This window comes from Chlamydotis macqueenii, chromosome 20 (assembly GCF_036417535.1).
Source record: "Chlamydotis macqueenii isolate bChlMac1 chromosome 20, bChlMac1.mat, whole genome shotgun sequence".
Taxonomy (NCBI): domain Eukaryota; kingdom Metazoa; phylum Chordata; class Aves; order Otidiformes; family Otididae; genus Chlamydotis; species Chlamydotis macqueenii.
The window spans coordinates 4,851,874-4,869,696 of record NC_141575.1 but is presented as its reverse complement, the minus strand read 5'-3'; the positions used below and the strand labels follow the sequence as shown (position 1 = coordinate 4,869,696).

Here is a 17,823-nt window from a genome sequence, read left to right as displayed (position 1 = left end):
AAAAGAGGTCTGTTCCTGCCCTCAGTTACACTGTAAAGCCTTTCTCCTGACTCAGACCTAAATGTATTTGCCCTGTTTTATGCTGTGCCTAAGCTGTCAGTTATTAGTATGCGTTCTGGAAGCTCCAAACAGAGTCTGTACTCCTGGCTTTACTTGTACACTGTAAATATGTATTTATACTTATTCTAATGTATATTTTTATTGCACTATACCAGGCAGTGACAACATGTACAGACCTGCTGGGATTTATCTGATAAATCTGTTCCCTCTCAGTAACTGGGCTACCACAGTGGATTTTGTGTTTAAAACATTCATTTCAAGAAAGTCTCCTGCTCTGCTCTGGAGGTGCAGGCAGTGGGGATGGAAAGGAAAAGGAGAAGGGAATGAGTACAGCATTGCCCTATACGGTTCAAGTGGAAATAAAGATGGAAATTCACATGCAAAACAGGGCTCCTATCAGGAACAGGGCTCCCAAATGAAGACATGAAAGATGACAAATTCAGGTAGCGGAGGCCTACTGGCTGCAGAACAGCCACGAACATCGCTCAAAGCCTGGGGCCAGGGGACATTTGTCTTCAGAGACAGATTCGTGCAGAGCCTCACACAGCAAGTCAGCTCTCCAGATCAAGAGGGCTGTGCAGCTACAACCACATCGCATGACGTGGGATTGCGTGCCCAGCACACGGTTTTATCAAAGTCCCCATTAAAACTCTGCTGTCCTTTCCTGGGTCATGCCAGAACCTGGTCAGGGCAGGGACTCCAGGGGAGGTGTACAACCTGTTACAGAAGTGGCCTCAGGGAACTGGTCCCCAGGTCCTGACCATGGCATCAGGCATGCACACACACAGGAACGCTCTCACACATATACACGCCTTACTCAAGGTAAAGGCGTTTCAGCTTATTAAAACTACTGCCAAAAATGCAAACCGTATTTGTTATTCCCCTTGTCCCCCACAAAATCTGCAAACAGAAATATTTAAAGAGCATGGCAGCATCTGAACTGCTCAGGAGCAAATACCCTCCAGCCCCAAAACACACCAGCACAGACTTCCCCCTCTGTGTCCTGGGGACAGCAGGTGTCTCTGACTCATCTGAAGCTCCCCAGTTCTGGCCATTCTGGAGGGAAGTGCTGGCACACACTCATCGGCACCATGGCAAGACTGCCTATAACACCACTTATAAAAACAAATCAGACAGCTGGTTCCTCTGAGCCTGCTGAACAAGGGTTACTGTATCCATTAGATTTCCATTCCTATCTTTGATTTCCATGGTACACAGGAGGTATAACCTTCAACGGGCAGCTGGGGTCTTCTGTCCTAATGCTGTGCTTCTCCAGCCTGCTTCTCCCTCCTACCAAAGCACAGATCACCCCAGTCCTGTCTTATTTCCCCAGGACTCTAGGGCAGGCAGCTGCTTTCACCATTCTTGTGGTTACTGAGCCCAGAGATTACTGAAGAACAGTTACACCAGAGGAGACAGTGTCGGTCTTACCCTTCTGTTTGTGAGGAACCTAGTGAGCACATCCCCAGGAGATGTAAGGACTGCTTTAGATCGGTGGGCAACGAGTAGAGAAACACACTGGGATGGCCCTAGGCAGCCTGCTGCTGCAGAGCTGTGCTCAGGAAAACATGCCTGTGGCCAGCGCAGCCCGGGGGGGCCAGGCTGACCCACTCCCACAGGCACTGGGAGCGTATCTTCAGAAACACAGGCTGTGGATGGAGGCCAGCTGGCAAAGGCACCAGTGAGACAGTACAGCCAGAGTCAGGAGGTGAGCTGAGAAGGAGGGAAGAGAAGAGAATATTAACTTGCCGAGTTTTCTACTAAGACACGACAGTTTCTTCCCTAGAGTAGTAAGGTGCCACTTTCAGACCATGGGGTTACACTGCCTGAGCCCCCTCCTTCCTTTAGGACTATGAAGGTCAGCAGCCCAGAGGAAAAACTAGGCAGAGCCTAGTTCACAGCCCCTGTTCACTGCAACTTCTGAGGAAGAGGATGGAGGGACCCAGCTTGCCTCTGGTCCGGAGCAGACAGCAGCACTCTGTACAGTTCCCTGGGCTTTCATCTGCTCCACCTGAAGCTCTGGAAATGCAGGTGAAGGAGCAGGGAAGAAAGCAGATCTGGTGTTACCCAAACCTCACCACACCAGGCTGGGGGAGAGCCTTCCACTCCCAATATGGCACCAGCCATGGGCAGACTTGGTCTGGGATCGGGCAACGGGCTTCCCTGGTCCTTGGAGCTCCTGGATTCACACAATGGGTACCCAAGGATGCTCATCGCCTGTCAGGATCAGGCCATGGCTGTCACCAATTGCAAACACACCTGGCCTTGCTCTCCAAACATGCAAATCCTCCCCAGTTCTGACTGCTCTGAAAACAACCCCTCTCCCACCATCTCCCCATGCATCAAAAAAACATTCTGGTCAGTCAATCAAGGAAACAGATAACAACAAGCAAAATCTCAACTAATCTTTGTGGCTGAAGAAAGAGCTGATTGTTTTTGCCTCTCTCCGAGCCCGCCCTGTATCCTGCGCTTCCCCACTCCTCTTCACACCTTCTTCCCTTTACTGCCAGGGAACGAAAGTCCTGGTCTTTGGGCTGTTTTGTTTAGCAAATAAGGGATATGCAAAGCAATAACCTCAGGCATCTGTCAGAAGGAGAGAGGTGCCTCTGTGTCTTCCAGACAGCCTTCAGGCACTGAGAGCAGCAGCCCAGAAATGCTATCATCAAGGGTGGATTTAAGTTTGGACACAAGATGCATCTTTCTTTTCCTAATGAAGACAGAGCCACAGGACACCTGCGGGAAGTAAGGTGTGTTCCCAGCTAGCACAGCATTATGCTGGAGCTTATCTTTAGGTTGTATTAACCTCCACAGAGTGGAATCCTAGAGAAGGCAAATCCCTGAAGTCTTCACATTGTGTTGGCAATGGTTAGGGAAGGCCTAAAAGGAACTGATGGGAGGGACAGGGAAGAATTAGGCTTCAGCTGGGTACAGGTTGTATTGGAAAAAATATTATTTGCTGAGTCCAGTTGCTTCCTGCCCTAGACTCCACAAGGAAGCATTTTCAGTGAAAAAAAAGATAAAAGCAGAGTCCCTTGTCCTGGCAGCAGGTCATTCCCCCATGGCCATGCAGTTGTAGGTAATGGGGACACACCAACAGGTTACATCTAGGCCATCAGCACAGCACACAAGAGGAAACCTGAAGGCAAGACAATCTCCCAGAAATAGCTGCCTACGCACATTTCTTTATGAACATTCCTGCCTGCCATCAAGGGCCTAACCTGGAAACAGGTAGGGAGCCTGACCTGCAAAGCTGCTACAGAATAAAAAAGTACACCACAGAATTTTTTATCACTTATTCTGCTCACAAAGATGTTTTTCCACTTTTCCCTGGAATAGCACGACCACACAGAGGACACAACCCACAACAGCCACAGCAAATTACTTGAGGATAGTTAAATCAGTCAGTTGCCTCTGTGCTGGATGAGACCAAGGAAAACGCAGATCTCTGCAGAGTTCCTGACCATCTTTCAACTAAAGTCACCATGGACACACACTGATCTTAAAGCTGCAACCCTGAACTGAGACTTGAGATCTGCCACACATTTCCTGCATGACCCCAGGCAAGACATGAGCGCTGGATTTCTGAAGTTGTTCAGCACACTATGAAGCTCACAGAAAGCTTCACCCCATCTGCGAGAGGAGGATAATAATTCCCCCTCTCCCCTTCATTTCACTTGTTTATTTCAACGGTAAGATAGTCAGGAATAGGACTGCCCCTCCTTATCTTCTACACACAGCACCTCGCACAATGAAGCCTTGATCTCAGCTGGAACGCCTAAGTGCCACTGTGATACCAATAACGAGCGATGGAAACTTAATTCAGCAAAGCAACCTACTTCTGTAACTGCCTTCGAAAGAAATCTTCCAAGTGTGCACAGCAAGACCCCACATTAAAACCACTAAACGAGCAGAGAAATAGGGTGAGCAGAAACACAGGAAGGAGGAACCAGACATGAGCAGCATTTCCACTGGTGAATAATACTCCAAGGAGAGAGACAGAGCTGGATGTGGATGCTACAAACATCCCATATGATGCCCTCATTTTAAAGGCGCTGCTTCAATACAAGCATTTTTTCAATCTGGTCCTTAGGCTGATTTCGACCTGCTGGCCCAAGGGTGATCTGTGTTCACCGTACCAGATGGTGAGGCAGGCAGAGAGCAAAGAGTCCTCAGGAATGGGGAAATCTGAGGCTGGGGAGGAGCTGAGCATGCACTGGGCTCAGCTTTGGTCTGATAAGTTTATCAAGCACTGCCGGCTGCTAACCGTCAGCCGGAGAAGCGGGCCTGTTAGGGAGGAGGAACAGCTCCCAGGGCAAGATAGGACAGCCCATGCCTTATCAGAGTGCCTGAGCCAAAGAGGGAACTGGAGAGTGAGCACTTTCCAACCACTTCATCTGAACAGCAGACAGATTGGCAGGAAAGGCCTGTCAGCCCTTCGCTTCTGCCACTCAGGCATCAACAGGGAGCCCCCGTCCATGCAAATAACCCTGGTAAGTGCAGCATGAGAGTTGCAAATGTGAACATAGGGGCCTGAGGGAATAACTGGGGTAGGTTTTCTTAGGAACATTGCCCAGGGGGAGAGTCAGATTTACAGCAAACAATTCAGATGCTTACTGAGCAAGCTGCTCCCATTCAGTGCCCAGAGCAGCACTTCTCCCCCATGCTGCCTTCCCTAGATTTGGGAGGGGAATCTAGCACTTAAGAAGGGCATTAGTCACTAAGTTATGGTGTACAGATAATTGCTTTGTTTTCCCTTTACTGTTGCTGAAAAATAGTGGAAAAAACCTGAAGTGAATAGGAGAGACCTGACCATTCTCATCCGAGCTGCAAGAGTACGGGTCAGCAAATACCCCTTCACAGCTGCTCCTTGGGCAGGAATAACCAGATCGATACAGCTGAAGATCGTAGCAGAGAGACCCTCCTACATTTGGATGAGCTCCCTTGAACCTGTGCAAGCTCCCTGTCCATATACCTCAGCCATGACAGGGAGGGTAATAAGAGATTCCTGCATGGCACATTCTCTGCTTGGTTTCACTGCTGAGGCCATGCAGGATAGAACCACATCAGATCACAGAATGGTTTGGGTTGGAAGGGACCTTTAAAGCCCATCCAGTCCAACCCCCCTGCAAGGAGCAGGGACATCTCCAACCAGATCAGGTTGCTCAGAGCCCCATCCAGCCTGACCTTGAATGAGATCAGCAGTTTCCACACACTGGGTTTCTTTAGTGTGTCAGACCACACTGTTACCGGGTCACTGCTCATTTAGACCAGATGGACAGCTGTCATCCTGCATCCCACCCACCTTTGGGTCTTTGGCTGGGTTCAAGCTGATGACTTGGATCCTGCCTATATCAGGAGATTTTACTGAGAGCTGGCCCCAGTGCAAGCCCTGACCCTGTGCTGGCAGGATGTGTTCATTGTTCATACTTGGCTGTCTGGGTGCAAGTGCTGTCCCGAGCCCTCCATGGGATAAGGCAGGAAATGTTCTGCAGCAGTGATGTAGGCCAGGATATCTCCAATGTGAGCTAGTCACTCAAAAAGTTCCCTTTCCAGTAAGTAATGTATCTAGAAAGCAATTTAGCTTCTCCTAAAGCACATATCTAAAATAGGACAGAAGTCATGCCTTCAATGCACCTGCTTCACTCCCTGAAGAGAAAGGGAGCCTAATACTTGTGGACATCTGAAGTTATGAGTCACACCTCTGTGGTTTCTGCACCACTTAGGCCAAATTTCTCACAGCTGTTTCTGCTCCAACCCATAATCTGCTGTTCTCCAGGCCACGAGCAACCTCTAAGCCATTTAATTCCTCCTTGCATCAAGGGCTTCTAAGCAAGTTCCAAATACAACAGCCACATTCAGCACTGGCCAACACCCCTCTAAGGTTCAAGGCTTCCTCATGAAGAATGAGTTAAAAAACCCTATGCCATTGATTCTGCCTTCCTCTTGAATAATTTTAAAGCAATGGGACTTTATCTTACATCCCAGGCCCTTCTATCTTAGGAACTTTGGTGGGATTTTTGTCAGTGGTCAAGTCCGCTGGTTTTTTCTCTTTATAAAATAGAAGTTATCTCTTGACTCAGTTGGGGAAGAGGAAGTCAGAGATGATGGAGCATTCCTGTTCTTGAAAGGGCCTCATCCTGAGAGCGTGGACATGGTGAACCAGTGTGTCAGTCAGAGATCCCTGCCCCAGCTCCTCATTTAGATGTAGCCTGTAGTAGCTTGACTGTAAATCAGTCAGGCTCAGTGGACACCCAGGTGTGACAGCACCTGGAAAAGAGTCCAGAAACTACAGCTGCATTTTCTGATACCATAGCATCATGGAGAATGCCAACTATGAGACTCAAAACTCAGAAAAGGATTTTATTCCTGGTTTTGCCATTGTCAGCTGATCTGAACCGGGCATTTTCCCTCTCTCTGTCTCAGGTTTCCCATCTGCAAAGTGAGGATAATAATACAGACATGCTCCGAGATCTACCGATAAGAGTTAGGTAGAATTGCTGCACGTGCACAGAAATCTTACACCAGAAGAGCCCCCAGCATTATGAAAAATCCCACAGAGAAGTCTCTGCATTGTGATCTGCCAACCTGATATGCAGTTTTCCCTTTAAATTATTTGCCCAAATTGGAGTAGGACAACTAGAAACGGAACTCAGGTCACCTGGACTTCCAGTCTTGTTTCTTAACCAACTTTCTATCCTACCTCCTTGAAGTATAATTTTAAGAAAAACATCTCAAGTTAAAACCCTGTTCTTAGGAAAAATATCATGTACTATTGGTAAGATTTTATTTCTGCATTCTGGAAGATACTTATAAAAATAATCACAAAATGCACAGAACTGACAGAGCAGAAGGCCTTCAGTTTCAGAATGAACACATGCGGGACAGCTGAGGTTTCCCATCTTAACTGGGACTTAAGGAAACAATCAGCTAGAAAGTCAGGGCGCCATGTCCACATGCCTGCTGCATAGTGCCACAACAGTGCTATTGGAGGACTCTGAAATACTAACGATACTTTGCATTTAAATAGCACATTCTGCCTGAAGATTTCAAAATGCCCCACAAAGATGGAAACACCTTATTCCCATTTTACTACAAGGAAACCAAGAGCCAGGGAGAGAGAAAGTAACTGAAGGTCGTAGAGAGTGAGTGAAAGACCTAAGAAGTGAATCAAGGCATTTTAGCTCCCAGCTCTTAGTTCAATCATTAAGCAGTAGGTAAAATCCATATAAAGAGCTTCATAAATTGTACCACTGGAATTTTCCACATTCTCTCCAAATAAACAGGCTCATGACTGTCTTGGAGCCCCGGCACATCTGTGTTCAGAATACACCTTGCTACTGCAAGTCCGGAAGCAGCCACTACACACCGTGACCTATTTCAAGGTAAATCCCTATTTTCTTAACTTTGTGTTCCCACCAAAGTGGGAACAAAACCACGACAACAATATACAACAGTTCACAGGATTTAGCCCCTAGCCTGCAAGTTCTCTCACAGCATCATTATGAATTTTGGAAGAGATACGACACAAACCTTGTGGTTGACAGGATCAATAATTTATATTTTTGGGGCACTAACTCCTCAGCCCCACTTCCTCAATCCCAAAGTCCCCAGCAATCTTAGCTCGGAAGGGAATGTGACTCAGGCCTTCAACTGAAGGGCTGTCATCTGCAAACCCTGAAGACTGGATGTGGCCGTGGTTTTATCACTGGCCACCAGCTGCCTCTAGAACTCTTGCCTCCTCCCCAATGATTCAGCAAATCTTCTCCACAGAGAAAAACAAGCATGCAAGTGAACAAATCACAATGTCAGATTACAAAGATGAGTGGGGAAAAACTATGGCTCAAAGGAGGGAGATAAAAGCTGGTGAAGTCGCACGATCCAAGGACTGAAACGGCTGGCAAATACTGGGTTTTTGGAGGGGGGGGGCAATAATAATTTGAAAAATAGGGTTGTAATTTGGATTCTTTACGCTGTGAAACACTGCTAACAATACAAGAGAAGACAATGTGGAAGGAAGTGAAGCATATTCTGCCCTTCGCTATCTGAGCATTGCACAGGGCTGACATGTATTTTTACTGTTATAGCTGAAAGCTGAATAGTCCATTCTGGTTTGCACTGGAACAAAGTTCCACCAAGCACACTTTTTCTTTTAGAAGGGCTTTCTGCTCTCTATAACCAAGATTTTAAATAGTTTGTAAGCTCGTGATCAGACACTTTGAACAGCATTGTTCCTGAAAAAAAAGTTCTCTAAGTTGTTTGGTATCTAAGGCATGGCAGAAGGCAGTTAGAAATAACATTTTAACTTCTGACAGTTTTGGCCAGCGTATCATATTTATATATTATAGCCTTTTTCCAGAAAAATTTTGTCCCCTGCTGTAACCACTTTTGAGGTGGAACAGAGTATCAGCTTAACAGCTCATGGCACACAGCCCATAGAATAGAAAGGAAAGAAAAAACTTCAGCTAGAAGATGTATTTCCCCTACTGGCATTCAGTTCAGACACTCCAGTGAGGGCCCACTCTTCCAGGAATGCCATGAAATCCTAATGTAAATAAAGATGTTTGCAATTTATGGATAGCTTATGTCACATTTGTGGAATCTCTCAGCCCAGTGAGAGATTTGTCTCTGGTATCTGTGAGACAAAGCAATACAGCCTTCCACTAGATTAAATGCAACACAGAAACTAAGCACAGAAGGAAGAGGAGCTCAGGAACTGTGTGTGTAAGTATTGTGGATGGATAAACCAAGGTTGACTGTGGTCTCACATTTCTTTTACGCTCTGCCCGATTTACATCACAAACCAGCAGAGAGATCAAAGTTTTGACACTAAAATACAACTAAGCAGGACCAGCTTACCTTACTACGGGCTTGTATATTTGCCATGAATATTTATATATTCACCGCACGAACAACTTACAGCTCACAAAACCTCTTTGCCCCTTCTCTGAGGGCTCCCAGAGGGAGCAGGGCTTTGGTGTGCGTACTTACAGTGCCTACTGCTCTTCCCCAGGAAACACCAAAGAAACAAGCACAGCACAAGCCAGATGACCTTCTCTCAAGCTCACTGAGGCAGTTAACACCATCTAAACCACACGTGCATGATGGCGGGGCAGTCTCCTTTTAAAGCATTTCCCTGTGCAGGGCTGCCACCTGCTCTCACAGGTTTGGGATTTTCCTCTCAAGTCTAACAATCATCAGGTGTGGTCTTCGAGCTGGAGCGCAGAGCCAAGGGAACTAGAGTTTTTAAGCTGAAAATGCAGCACTGCTGCACCCTACAGGCTGCAACCAGCGAATATCTCATTCTTTTTCATTAACACAATTTCTAAACCATGCTTATCACTTTTGGGAAGGAGGCTGGCTCATGGCTCCAGGGTATTTGGGGCTGGTGGTTCTGCCTCTCCCTGTCCTGGAGCTCTCACAGAATGACCACACCAATTGTCCACCCCGCTGGGATAAGCAGGAGGAACAGCAGTGGCTGTAACACGAACAAAAAACCAAACACAACCCCAAATACGCCACCAACCCTGACTCAAGGACTCCGTGGCGGTGGAGGCAGCGGGGCCCAGCTGTACAGGAGGGATCCCAACATGCCCCAGCTGCTGTGCACGGGGTACCCAGGGGAAAGGGGGAGTTCAGAGACAGAGGGGAGGCTGGTTGTGTGGGGTGGAGATGCGATGGAGACCTTCACCTGCTTAAACTACTGGCTTGTTCTGTTTTACCCCTCTTGATTTGGCACAACAGAGGCAGGCATGCTTGAGAAACTGCCTGGACAGCAGAAACCTCAGCAAAACTCCGCTTGAGGACTTGCCAGGTGAGGAGACGTGGTGATCTGGTGAAGATGACTGCCTCCCCCAGCACGCTACACACAGTGTGGGGTGCAGCAAGCCCAGCTTTCTGCCTGCTTCCAGTGGGCTGGAGCCAAGGGGGGAGCATGCAGGAGTGGATGCCAAATGTTCCTGTGGCCACGCTCACCGGACCTGTTCCCTCCTGGCCCCTGGTTGGTTTTGCCAGAAGAACAATCTGTGAGATCTCCCACAAAAAACATCTTTACTTTTCTCACTGTAGTCCTTCATCGGCACTTAAAAAAAAAAAAATTATCTTAATTGTGTTCCCATTTGCCTTGTCCCTCTACCCAGCTGAGCTGCAGTAATTACAGCAGAGCAAATGCAGAGGGTGAAGCCTTTTGTGGGGCAAATACATTTCACACAAACCAGCAGCCAACTGCCTGAGGGTTTTCTGTCAGATAGTGCAGAGATCTCTGTCATTGTGCACCTGGATGTGGCTTTGCAGGGGTTTTTATATTTAAGTTTTCTTTCCTCCATGGTGTCGCAAGATCGTTCTATGGTACCAGTATGTGATTCCAAATCCACGGGGAGGTGTGGCCAAAGACAAACCAACCCATTCCTCACATGGCTGAGGCCCTCCTCTTCTGAAATCTGTGGCACACACGGATTTTGGGATGCTATCTTTCTGAACTTTGGTGACAAAGAAATCTCAGCTAAACCCCTGGATGCTGCTGTACAGACCTGGAAGAACGCGTGCACCAATCCTGTGGATAAAATGTGGAGGAAGAGCTGAGAAAGGTACGTGCCTCAGTCCTGAGTTGGGCCAAGCACTACACTGTGGCATGCAGACCTCACCAAAAATTGTGGTTTAACTCCTGCTGGCTCCTCTGAAGTCATTTAATAAGTCCATGACAGAGCTGGCATCCAGTAATAACCATCAGATCACATCTCCCTCTCTCCAAGCTAAAGGATTTTGTTGATCTCAAAGCTCTCATCTCCCCACTTTGCTCAAGCCACCATACCCCAAGGATCAGCCTGCACCTTTCACACTGCTCTTCTATTACTGAGCTAGGGTTATTCTGCAGGGTGCTCATCCTGACTTCATTGGTTTTCTTTTCTCATCAGTGGGACAGAGCTTGAGGGCCACAGAGGTTGGCCACTCTGGCCATTAGTCTGCCATTGCTGGCTGGATTGTTACCACCCAGTCAGATAAATTAAAAATCTGCTGGCATTTTCTGAGTCTTGTGCATTCCCCAGTCTGTTACGAATGCAAGGTTTCTCACTAGTTGCCGATAACACGCTCTAATGCATGGTTTAATACAATTTCAGCCTCCTGCACTTGAGTGACCCTTCTCAAGGCTTCAGTAATTTTTTATGTTCTCTGGAGTTTTGTTAGACTGAGATATTTCCTTAGGTTTGGCCTCCAGCCCTCAAAAGCAACACCTGCAGGGCTCTCACACAGTGACGCCAGTCTATCTCAGCCATGGTTTGAAGGACAGGGGTGTAGAGGCTGCCCTGGTTGACCTTAGAGCCAAGACTGGGCCACTGCATTGACACACAGCCGCGCTCCTAGCTATATATATGTAAGTCTCCATCGGGAGACTGGCTCCTCAGGGGTGCACTCACCATGGCTCGCTGGGAGATCCTGTGCTTTGCCTTGTGCTCCTACCTCGGGGTAGCCTGGGCTGCAACCGTAAGTACCAAAGCACTTCTGGCTTTGCAAGACATTTTGTATGTTGCTGGCTGAACGAGCAAACTCCTGCTCCGTCCGGTCTAGAGCCCACCAAATTGGGCCTGCAGACCGTGACAGCCAAGATAGGTTTTTTTCCTGCCCTAAACATGACAAAGGATCTCAACAACATTTTTTTTGCAAAAGTTCCTGCACAGTTGTGTGCCAGGTTTGGGAGTGCAGCGGAACTGCTGCTGCCGGTCTGCTCCAAAGGGCAGCCCGCAGGACATCTGCACGGGCACGTCTCCAGCGGCAGCTACCTGTGGGCTCTCCACAAAGGCCAAAGTGACGGCTGGGGAAGGTGGGCTGCGAATGGGTCCATGTGGGGGACTGCCACGGCAAGGGGTGGGTGCTGGCAGCACGGGAAGCCAGAGGCATGAAGGACCGTGCAATGGATTTTCTCTTCTCAATGGTTCCGCATACAGCTGGGTGTGGTGTACACCGAGGGAGGCTTTGTGGAAGGCGAGAGTAAAAAACTGGGACTCTTTGGGGACTACATCGACATCTTCAGAGGGATTCCCTTTGCTGCCCCTCCAAAGACTCTGGAAGACCCGCAGCCTCATCCTGGCTGGGAGGGTAAGATCCAGCGTTTGAATGTCTTTGGTTTGGGGTTTTATTTTAGTTTCTCTCTCTTTAGTCCATTATTGACAAGGCAAAGCTGGTTTTTGCCTGCTTTCATCTAATAAGGGGGGCCAAGAAAAAGGTCTTAGATTCATGGTGCGCATGAATGTCCGTGTCTGAGTGTTCCCAAGCAACTCAAGCAACCACATGAAGTAACAAAACCTGGCAATGGCATGTCCCATCCCCATGCCTCGGCTGTCCAAAGCTAGTTCACACGGGCAGAGCTCGTTCCCATGGGAAAGGGTTCTACTTTGTCAGTCCCTCAGGCCAGTCACAGTGGCTTGGGTGGCTTTGCCACCTTTGCGGTGGACTCAAGGGGGAGGGGATAGATGGACATACAGCTTGCAAGCAAAGGATGGAGCTGATGCCTCTAACTAGGACCTGCTCTCTTCCCTTTCTCTCCTCAGGAACACTGAAGGCAAAAGAATTCCAAAAGCGCTGCATCCAGATGACGCTTACTCAAACCGACATCCGCGGGAGTGAGGATTGTCTGTATCTGAATATCTGGATCCCTCAAGGGAAAAGACAGAGTACGTGCTCAGCAGAGACCTGGGGAGGAGATTCTCAGTTGCCTTTTCTGGACAAAAAGCTCTGGAGCATCTCTCAGCAGCTACGTTCCCATAGTGGACCACTGCAGGAGCACTGATTTTCTGAGGGAAAGGCGGAACCATGTCAACCAATGTCCCTCAGCTGCAGCCTCTTGGGGTTTTCCACGTCTTCTACAGAGCAGGGACCTTCTTGGGCCTAGGCTATTGCAAAGCATCATGTCTGTTCATGCCCAGGGGGAGCGATGCTCAGCGAGTGGGTGTGGGGTTGGATGGGCAGCACCTTCTGGCTATGTTGTGGCTCACACTGCTTTTCTTCCTCATCTCCCAGTCGCTACCAACCTGCCAGTCATGGTCTGGATCTACGGGGGCGCCTTCCTTGTAGGAGGGAGCCAGGGGGCCAACTTCCTTGATAACTACCTCTATGATGGTGAGGAGATCGCCGTGCGGGGCAACGTGATCGTGGTGACCATCAACTACCGCCTGGGGCCCCTGGGCTTCCTGAGCACCGGAGACGCAAACTTGCCAGGTACCATAGCTGCTCCTTCTTCAGGGGACGCTGTCACAGGTCCCCAGCTTATCAGGTTTGCAGTGCCCTTGCTCACTGGTGGGTGCTCTCTGTTGCTCAGGGAACTACGGGCTGAAGGACCAGCACATGGCTATTGCCTGGGTGAAGAGGAATATCAAGGCCTTTGGAGGTGACCCAGACAACATCACCATCTTTGGGGAATCAGCCGGTGCTGTCAGTGTCTCCCTGCAGGTGTGTTGTCCTTGTCAGACCCCACCAGAGCCACTTCTCTGTAAATGGGAGAGATGGTCCCCTTGTCACTCCGCCGCTTTCCTCCACACACGCCGCCTGATTAGCATCCTCTCCTGCCTGGGGACAGCAATCCTCAGCCTCTTTGCATTGCGGCCGCTCCTCCTTCTTCAGTTTAATCAATCCCAATGCTGCAGGCATGCGTCCTCACTTTTTGGACCTCTAATGAAACAGCATTTACTTGCCATGTCCTCCGCATCTGCTCCCCTTCTCACCAGATCACCTTTACCTGCTGACACTGTTAAATAGCACAAGAGCCCGGCAGCTTCCCCGGGCCCGATGCACAAGCTGTGAGGGGATCGGCTGGCAGGCAATCGTCTCTTGGGGATTTTGTACCTGAAACGCCCTTCTTTCTATTTCACACCACAGACGCTGAGCCCAAAGAACAAGGGCCTGTTCAAGAGAGCCATCAGCCAGAGCGGCGTTGGTCTCTGCAGCTGGGCCATCCAGAAGGACCCACTCGCCTGGGCTAAAAAGGTAACGTGCAAGTCTTGCGTGAGGGAATGCAAAAAAAGAAAAACTTGACTCCCTAGAGAAATGCACAACTAGGGATTCAGCAGCAGCTCTGCTGCCAAACAGAGCTTTGGAAACACGCTGCTTTGAGATTAAACCAAGCACACCTCTGCCTCTCTGAAGCTGGTAATGAAGCCTGGCTTTGGGAGGTAATGCTGGGAGTTTTCTCGGTCTCTCTCTTCCTGCAGGTTGGACAAAATGTGGGCTGCCCCACAGACAACACCACTGCCTTGGCCAACTGCCTGCGTGTCTCCGACCCCAAAGCTGTGACGCTGGCGTACCATCTGCAGCTGATCAACCTGCCCAGTAAGTCCCTCGGGCCGTGCTGCGGTCCTTCGCCCACCCAGGGCTCACCCTGCTTTTGACGGGACTCCACTGTGATTGCCAGGAGTGTTGAAGCAGCGCTTGTGTCCTTCTGAAAGGGGATGATCATGACAGACGTCACAGTTGCCCTTCTGCATGTAGGTGCACATTGTGCTGAATGAACACTGTTCATTGTGCGGGGGCAGCAGTGGCAGAAGAATTATCCAAGGGCCATGCCTTGGATCCAGAACAACTGTTTGGGCTTTCTGTTCTGTGAAAGCAGCAGAAGCAATTTGAGAACACAGCTTCCGAACAAAAAAAATAATTGACGACAACTCTGCTATTTTCATTTGAGTCGCTGGGTGGAGTGTAGGACTGTCACACCACGTAGGGAATGTTTCTGCTTTTGCTGCCTGTGGGGATTTCTTACCCATGAAGACTCTCCTCCACTTTCTTTCATCATACTCGTAGCAAATGGTCCCAGTATTTAGCCTTGCTCAGGACAGAGAGAAGACAAGCTACCTCTACGCGGCTGCACTGGCCAGTGCCGGCTGGCGTGGCAATGAGTAACCACAGCCAGATTGGATGGGGAGGAGGACTTGTGCTTTTCCCTACCTTGGCACGGTTTTTCAGAAGGGACTAAGTGGAGGAGAGAAGTTTTTGATGTTCCCTGTTAGTACTTGGCTGGCAGATCTCTTGCTCTTCTCCTCCAACTACAGGCATGAGGTTTCCTGAACATGATCCTGCGGTTGCCCTGCTCCTGGGTGACATCCTGCCCATGCTCTAGTCACCCTCCAAACTCATTCACCTCAACCTCTTCTTTCTACACTTCCTTGAGTCATGAGATATGCCAGGCCACATCCCTGTCTTTCCTCAGCTCCTAATGGACTCTGTTTTTTGTCTCCTGCTCCAGCTCCCTTGGTTCACACACTCGCCCTCACTCCTGTCATCGATGGAGACTTCCTCCCAGACATGCCAGAGAACCTCTTTGCCAACACCGCTGACATTGACTACATCGTTGGGGTCAATAACATGGATGGACACTTCTTTGCTGGCATTGATTTACCTGCTATCAACCGCCCACTTGTGAAAATCACTGCGTAAGTGAAGAATGCTCCTAAAAGCCTTAACAGGAGCCCCCAGACTCCAAGGACTTAGACCTAGTGCACAGGGCACTACCTTCAACACAGGATGTCAAGCTAAGCCAGGGTGCCTAGGGCATATGTTGCCAAGTCCAGAACCTTCAAGGGAAAGGGCCAGCCAGTGAGGAAGCCTCCCCATACACTTTTAAGGTGCTCCTGAACTCAGCCTCAGCAATAGCCTTGGCAGGTGTGACACACCCTGTCCAGAGCAGGTACGTGCCAGACATGCAGGACACCCACCCCGTAAGACTCCTCTTGGTCAAAAAAAGGAGCTTGTAGCCAACTTTGTCCCAAGCTGTTCTGCTGAGAAAGCTGGGAAACACAGGCCCACCATCAAGACCTGGAAAGAAATCACTGGCTTTTACTCCACCAAACTGTTGCTAACCACAGGGTTGGAGGTGAACATCAACAGGGGCTGGGATCCATCTCCATGAATCCCGCCTGAATTGAAGGTGCCGGTCTGTAATTAGTTGATACTACTTGTCTTTTCAGGGATGAGTTCTATAATTTGGTCAAAGGACTTACTGTGGACAGGGGAGAGCGTGGAGCCAATGCGACATACAATCTCTACACACAAGCGTGGGACGACAAGCCGGACCAGGAGGTCATGAAGAAGACAGTGGTGGACATTATTACTGACTACATCTTCCTGGTTCCCACACAGTGGACACTGAATCTGCACCTGCAAAATGCCCGGTGAGCCGCTCAGCCCTCCCAGCAGCCCAAAGCCTGCCTGAGGGCCAAAACGCTGTGTTTCCAGCCCAGGAGGCTGAGGAGCACGTGGAGAGGGTTGAACTTGAAGGAGGCTTTCTGTACTAAGTATGCATTTATACATGGCTTGTGCAAACACTATTCTCTAATGCTGCAAGGGACATAATGCCAGGAAATTCTTTTAAATTCCCTTTAAAATAAGTTTTTGCTTCTTAAAGACTTCAGACTTCATCCTGGCAATGTTTGATGTCATGAGACATGGCAGTTGGATGATATGAGGGTTAGGGAGAGAACCAGAAGTGGGAGATAAAAATGACCAGAGAGAAGGATGTTTTCTCCTGAGACCACCGCTTAGATGCGTCTTCCAGGGTTGCATCTCTGGCTCGGCCGCTATTTGGCGTGTGGCTATGAATCTGCACCCCTTTCTCTGCACTCCACTCACAGCTGCTTAGCAAGACTGTTTTATTTCCCCAGGACTGCCAAGACGTACAGCTATGTGTTCTCCCAGCCATCCCGAATGCCCATCTACCCAAGCTGGGTAGGAGCAGACCATGCTGATGACCTGCAGTACGTGTTTGGGAAACCCTTCGCCACCCCCCTGGGCTACCTGCCCAAGCACAGGACTGTCTCAAGTGCCATGATTGCTTACTGGACCAATTTTGCCAGGACAGGGTGAGTGATACGGGTTCCACATCCGGGGCTTGCTGCAGCACTTCCACCTGCTGCCTCTGCCTGTTACCTCCTCAGGAGCAATTCCCAAAAGCGAGGTGTCCTCTGTCTGTACTTCTGTTGGGAGCTTGTCTCTGTATCTCCCAGTGGTGGAGTTTGCTCTGGGTCGTCCTCATCCAGGGAACACCTGGGGACAGCAGAAGCATTTTCAGAACTTGTGAACTCTGCTTAAACTTAATGATGAGGTTTGTTTCTGAATCCTGCCCTTCAGACAGGAGTTAAGCTCCCGTCTGCAGCCAGGGATGATGCTAGTTGGGGACCAAGGGAGGAGACTGCAGGCCGGCAAGGCGCTCCTAGCAGGCAGAACTGCTATTGCATGTCCCAGTGGCAAACTCTAGATTTGCATTCACTTAAAGCCTCACTTGAACAGACAGGATCCCTGCCAAACACCACAAACCTTGCTGCATCCACAAGGTATCCTGATAAAACTGAACTTCTACGTCTCCTTTTTCTCCAGTGATCCCAACAAAGGGAATTCTGAGGTGCCCGTTAACTGGCCGCCCTACACCAGTGAGGGCAGTTACTACCTGGAAATCAACAACAAGATAAACAAGGACTCTGTGAAACAGAATCTGAGAACCCGGTATGTCACATTCTGGAACACCGTTTATCAGAGTCTGCCGCAGGTTGCCAACATCTCCGTGGCCGATGAACTGCTGTGGAGCTAAAAAACCCCACCTTTTAAAGACAGGCCCAATTCATTAAAGGCTTGATTGTAACTGAGCGATTATGGCTTCTGTGTGTCTTTGCTGTGACAGGATTTTCTCCCTAACATTAAGATGGGGCAGCAAGCAACACGGGGTCTCTGTGCAGAGCGTGTCCCCTGGCCCGTGACACTGCAATGTCCCCGGGGAAGCTGCTGACGCAC

The 17,823-nt window shown here is 49.2% G+C and overlaps 2 protein-coding genes across 16 annotated transcripts in view; one reads left to right on the top strand and one right to left on the bottom strand.

Annotated features, from left to right (window-relative positions):
- The window catches only part of TSC1 (TSC complex subunit 1), a 61,696-nt gene that overhangs the window by 43,509 nt on the left and 364 nt on the right, over positions 1–17,823 (bottom strand). For 2 of the 7 annotated variants that reach the window (XM_086764057.1, XM_086764055.1), the window contains exon 1: positions 7,591–8,550. The exons of 1 other annotated variant lie outside the window; for it this stretch is intronic. The gene's annotated coding sequence lies outside the window, so the exon portion shown is untranslated. Of the gene's footprint in view, positions 1–5,759; positions 5,780–6,038; positions 6,328–7,590; positions 8,551–9,048; positions 9,124–17,823 lie in introns of those variants that run through there. 4 more of the 7 variants (XM_086764053.1, XM_086764059.1, XM_086764054.1 and 1 more) reach the window with 3 other exon arrangements.
- CEL (carboxyl ester lipase) lies at positions 4,347–17,678 on the top strand. 9 transcript variants are annotated; one of them, XM_086764071.1, is made up of 14 exons: positions 4,427–4,550; positions 7,344–7,442; positions 9,802–9,871; positions 10,394–11,538; positions 12,000–12,150; positions 12,603–12,725; positions 13,072–13,269; positions 13,370–13,500; positions 13,927–14,034; positions 14,259–14,376; positions 15,287–15,473; positions 16,008–16,211; positions 16,701–16,898; positions 17,413–17,678. In XM_086764071.1, the coding sequence occupies exons 4-14, from the start codon at positions 11,473–11,475 to the stop codon at positions 17,621–17,623; spliced, it is 1,695 nt and encodes a 564-aa protein (XP_086620197.1). In that variant the 5' UTR covers positions 4,427–4,550; positions 7,344–7,442; positions 9,802–9,871; positions 10,394–11,472; the 3' UTR covers positions 17,624–17,678. The 9 variants fall into 9 exon arrangements, with proteins under 9 accessions (XP_086620195.1, XP_086620197.1, XP_086620202.1 ...); XM_086764076.1 differs by lacking the exon at positions 10,394–11,538; XM_086764072.1 differs by lacking the exon at positions 7,344–7,442 and having other exon boundaries at positions 4,435–4,550.

What these genes read in the sequence shown, in the direction of transcription:
- CEL (XM_086764071.1), top strand. Translation starts at nt 11,473, where the DNA reads ATGGCTCGCTGGGAGATCCTGTGCTTTGCCTTGTGCTCCTACCTCGGG. An exon ending in CCCTCAAGGGAAAAGACAGA is followed by an intron (nt 12,726 to 13,071) that starts GTACGTGCTCAG and finishes CTCATCTCCCAG; the next exon opens with TCGCTACCAACCTGCCAGTC. An exon ending in CCACTTGTGAAAATCACTGC is followed by an intron (nt 15,474 to 16,007) that starts GTAAGTGAAGAA and finishes TTGTCTTTTCAG; the next exon opens with GGATGAGTTCTATAATTTGG.